Source organism: Gadus macrocephalus, chromosome 7, assembly GCF_031168955.1.
Source record: "Gadus macrocephalus chromosome 7, ASM3116895v1".
In the NCBI taxonomy this organism is placed as follows: Eukaryota; Metazoa; Chordata; class Actinopteri; order Gadiformes; family Gadidae; genus Gadus; species Gadus macrocephalus.
Genome location: NC_082388.1, coordinates 7439965 through 7444964, shown reverse-complemented (window position 1 = coordinate 7444964; position 5000 = coordinate 7439965). Strand labels below are relative to the sequence as shown.

Sequence of the window (5000 nt, the reverse complement as noted above, 5' to 3'; positions counted from 1 at the left end):
AAACTATGTGTACCGGTGTGTGTGTGTGTGTGTGTGTGTGTGTGTGTGTGTGTGTGTGTGTGTGTGTGTGTGTGTGTGTGTGTGTGTGTGTGTGTGTGTGTGTGTGCGTGCCAGAGGAACATGGGGTTCTAACAGGGCGGACCGCCTGCGTTCCGTACCCTCATTCCGTCCGATTGCCATGACGACCCCATTAATCAGCCAAGCTGGCATGAAACGGGGCGCTCAGCCCAGCCTGGGACACACACAGACACACACACACACACACACACACACACACACACACACACACACACACACACACACACACACACACACAATACACAAATACTAAAAACAACTAAAAGACCACGAATAATAATCATAATAAAAAAATACAAATAAAAACACTTTGATTTTACAAAAAAATTTCCCTTTAAAAATTAATAAAAGTAAACAAGACTACAGGTTTCAAATGTATGACAGGGGAATGAAAGAGAAGGGAGGGGGTCGAGTATGACAGCGTACAGACATGAAACTACTGACTAATAAATACAGGTATTAAAATTAAATAGAGAGTGTCTCAGTGGATCTGCGTCCTGACAGCAGCAGACGAACAAAGCCCCAGAGATGAGCGTGTGAGAGAGAAGAACAGCCCCAGAGATGAGCGTGTGAGAGAGAAGAACAGCCCCAGAGATGAGCGTGTGAGAGAGAAGAACAGCCCCAGAGATGAGCGTGTGAGAGAGAAGAACAGCCCCAGAGATGAGTGTGTGAGGGAGAAGAACAGTCCCAGAGATGAGTGTGTGAGAGAGAAGAACAGTCCCAGAGATGAGTGTGTGAGGGAGAAGAACAGTCCCAGAGATGAGCGTGTGAGAGAGAAGAACAGTCCCAGAGATGAGCGTGTGAGAGAGAAGAACAGTCCCAGAGATGAGTGTGTGAGGGAGAAGAACAGCCCCAGAGATGAGTGTGTGAGGGAGAAGAACAGTCCCAGAGATGAGTGTGTGAGGGAGAAGAACAGTCCCAGAGATGAGTGTGAGAGAGAGAAGAACAGTCCCAGAGATGAGTGTGTGAGGGAGAAGAACAGTCCCAGAGATGAGTGTGTGAGGGAGAAAGGTAGGACACACAGACTGTGAAGGAAACCAGGAACCAACTGGTGGTGATGCTCAACAGTTGTCTGGGTTGGGATCAATGCTGTTAGACCCGCTGCCAGATATTGACCCGGTTCTGTTGATGACTACTACAGTTAAAGCACATCAGATGCCAGAAAGTGACACTGATAAGAAGGGCTGTTGTAAAAGCTGCTAAAGATCCATTTTGAAATAAGGCCAAACGAAATACTACATTTGTATAAAATATTAACTTGCAAATGAAAATGTGTTGGGATTTTCATTTTGTATTGAAATTGTACAGGAGCTGTGTGCTTAGATGATTACCACCCGATATAGGAGTTGATTTTACATTTTTCACAGAGTTTTACAATCCTTTACTATCCCTGAGTATTCCTACAGATTAGGCAGCGTTTTAGCCAGGCCCCTCAATGACAAACGACTGTCACCACAATAGGGGTATATGCCAAGTCAATGAGCCACACACACACACACACACACACACACACACACACACACACACACACACACACACACACACACACACACACACACACACACACACACACACACACACACACAGTGCCCCATATCAATGAGAAGGTTAAAGGTCTCTATTTACATCTTGTATTAATTATGAGTGACAAGCCAAAGGTCAGCGGGGGGGACGGGCGAGGCCACGGCTATGGACTGAATATAGATCCATACCGCCCGGCTCCTCCATCTCCCCCTGTCTGGCCCCCCACCCCATCTATCACTCCCACTCTCTCCTCACTTTTACTCCCCTCAGCCCCTTCCTCTCCCACCCTCCTCTTCTCATTCAGCCTGGCTCTCCTTCTGCCTCGCTCTTCCTTGCTTTGGTCTCTCATGAGATCGTCCGTTCCCTCTCTGGCTTCCTCTTTACAGAGGGGTTGCATCAGGGTTTGAATCGTTGGTAGAACGCAGACATCAGGTGGCCGTCGCATTGAGATCCACGCGTGTTTTAACCAACATGAGTGCAAAAGTGACACACACGCACACACACACTCACATCAATTCATATGTGAAGTGTTAACCAAGTTTGCACGTGTGTGTGTGTGTGTGTGTGTGTGTGAGTGAGTGAGTGAGTGAGTGAGTGAGTGAGTGAGTGAGTGAGTGAGTGAGTGAGTGAGTGAGTGAGTGAGTGAGTGAGCATTGTCAACATTAGCCAATTTTATATTGATTTTGTTAGATGTTGGTAGTGTTTTCATAAGAATAACTTAAATGGAGGACTATTTTAAAATGTGAAATGTCAAAGTGAAGGAGTATGAGAATAGGTGGATGTGTGTCCGTCTGTGTGTGTCCGTCTGTCTGCGTGCGTGCGTGCGTGCGTGCGTGCGTGCGTGCGTGCGTGCGTGCGTGCGTGCGTGCGTGCGTGCGTGCGTGCGTGCGTGCGTGCGTGCGTGTCTTGCCTCCACAGTCAGAGCGATGACAGAGGAAGTGTTGAGCGTTGGGTCCAGCTGGTGTTTCCTGTAAACCACTCTGTACTGGGACACCAGTCCGTTGGGTTGGCGAGGACCAGTCCACGTCAGACGGGCCGAGTACGCCCCTGAGGAAACACACATCAGTTACCGACAACGTTTCATGTTGCTCATTAGGAACATTTTAGTCAGCAATTCTTTATTCTCCAGTCAGACCGCTTGCTGAAAAAATTTACGAATGGCCGTGTGTTTTTATACAGTTTTGTTCAATTATATCTGTTAAATAAAGGTTTTTTTTATGGTGATGTACTGTTTCCATACCAGTGGGCACTACAGTGGGCGAGGCCATTTCCCTTGGTTCCGCCTCCAGAGTGCGGGCCGAAGCCCATTGGCTCTCAGCAGAACCCTTGGAGTTGCGGGCCTGGACTCTGTACTGGTATTGGCTGAAGGGCTGGAGGGCGTGGCTGGCGTCGATGAACTCCAGCGGCCCATTGGTCCAGATGAAGACCAGGAGCTCCTCCTCTGTTCCTATTGGTCGCCTGCGAGGAAGGAGGGACTGTCAGGTCTCAAGCGACTGCCGATATATTATATTATATGGTACAAAATAACCAAATAACAAAAACAACTTCATAAAACAGGTCATGTAGTCTCAGAAATCATGCAGAAGAGATGGTGTGTGTGTGTGTGTGTGTGTGTGTGTGTGTGTGTGTGTGTGTGTGTCTGTATCTGTGTGTGCCTATGTGTGGGTTCGTTTGAGATAGAGATTCATCTTGAGATTGAGATTGTCTGCCTGTAAGAGGTAAGAAAGATGGAGGATGAGTGTTTATCTGCGTGGGTGTGCGTGTGTGTGTGTGGGGACTGGTGTGTGTGGAAGTGGAGAGTTGTGTGGGTGTTTGTGTGTGGAGAGTTGTGTGTGTGTGTGTGTGTGTGTGTGTGTGTGTGTGTGTGTGTGTGTGTGTGTGTGTAGGAAGTGTGTGTCTGTGTGTGTGTGTGTGTGTGTGTAGGAAGTGTGTGTCTGTATGGAGTGTTTGTTTGTGTGTGTGTGTGGTAGTAGAGTCCTGTGTGTGTGTGTGTGTGTGTGTGTGTGTGTGTGTGTGTGTGTGTGTGTGTGTGTGTGTATGTGCGTGTTACCTGTGTGTGTGTGTGTGTGTGTGTGTGTGTGTGTGTGTGTAGGAAGTATGTGTCTGTATGGAGTGTTTGTTTGTGTGTGTGTGTGGTAGTAGAGTCCTGTGTGTGTGTGTGTGTGTGTGTGTGTGTGTGTGTGTGTGTGTGTGTGTGTGTGTGTGTGTGTGTGTGTGTGTGTGTGTGGAGGTGTGCGGTGGCGCTGCTATGCTAATACTTGTTTCCTGAGGACTTAAAGGGCTTACTGTGGTCTGACCCTGCATACTGATCACACTCTCTCTGGTCAACAAGCAGGCCACGACCTTCAGCAAGCCTTAACACACACACACACACACACACACACACACACACACACACACACACACACACACACACACACACACACACACACACACACACACACACACACACACACACACACACACACACCTCTCCACACACATACACACACACACACACACACACACACACACACACACACACCTCTCCACACACATACACACACACATACACACACACACACACACACACACACACACACACACACACGCACGCAGTCTGCTTGGCATTGCTTTGTGGTTGGGTGTGACAGTGATTACTTTCTACCGGGTTACATCTGAAGGTAGGAAGTGTAACAGCAAGTGTACGTTGAGAAGGGAATGTGGATAGAACATGCATGCGAGTCACTCAGCAGACACTTATCTGAAGTGACTTACAAGTGAGGCTAAGGCTGTATCTATGGGCTATACATGCCTGAGTGTGTGTGTGTTTGGACGTGTGTGTGTGTGTGATTTTGAGTGTGTATGGGATTGTGAATGAGTGAGTGAGTGAGTGAGGGAGGGAGGGAGGGATTGAGTGAGTTACATCTGTGTGTGTGTGTTCGTGTTACCTGTGTGTGTGTGCGTGTGTGTGTTACCTGTGTGTGCGTGTGTTACCTGTGTGTGCGTGTGTGTTACCTGTGTGTGTTTGTGTTACCTGTGTGTGTGTGTGTGTGTGTGTTACCTGTGTGTGCGTGTGTGTGTTACCTGTGTGTGTGTGTGTGTTAACTGTGTGTGTGTTATGTGTGTGTGTGCGTGTGTTACCTGTGTGTATGTGCGTGTTACCTGTGTGTGTGTGTGTGTGTGTGTGTGTATGTGCGTGTTACCTGTGTGTGTGTGTGTGTGTGTGTGTGTTACCTGTGTGTGTGTGTGTGTGTGTGTGTGTGTGTGTGTGTGTGTTACCTGTGTGTGCGTGTGTGTGTGTGTGTTACCTGTCTGTGTGTGTGTGTGTGTGTGTGTGTTACCTGTGTGTGCGTGTGTGTGTGTGTGTTACCTGTGTGTGTGTGTGTTACCTGTGTGTGTGTGTGTGTGTGTGTGTG

General features: G+C 48.1%; 1 protein-coding gene across 1 annotated transcript in view; it reads right to left on the bottom strand.

Moving 5' to 3' along the window:
- Positions 1 to 5000, bottom strand: part of LOC132461172 (usherin-like) — a 6389-nt gene that overhangs the window by 204 nt on the left and 1185 nt on the right. Inside the window, exons 3-4 of the mRNA XM_060056216.1 lie at positions 2843 to 3060; positions 2513 to 2649 (exon numbers count right to left, since the gene is read on the bottom strand). Coding sequence (XP_059912199.1) covers positions 2513 to 2649; positions 2843 to 3060 — 355 coding nt within the window. The remainder of the gene's footprint in view (positions 1 to 2512; positions 2650 to 2842; positions 3061 to 5000) is intronic.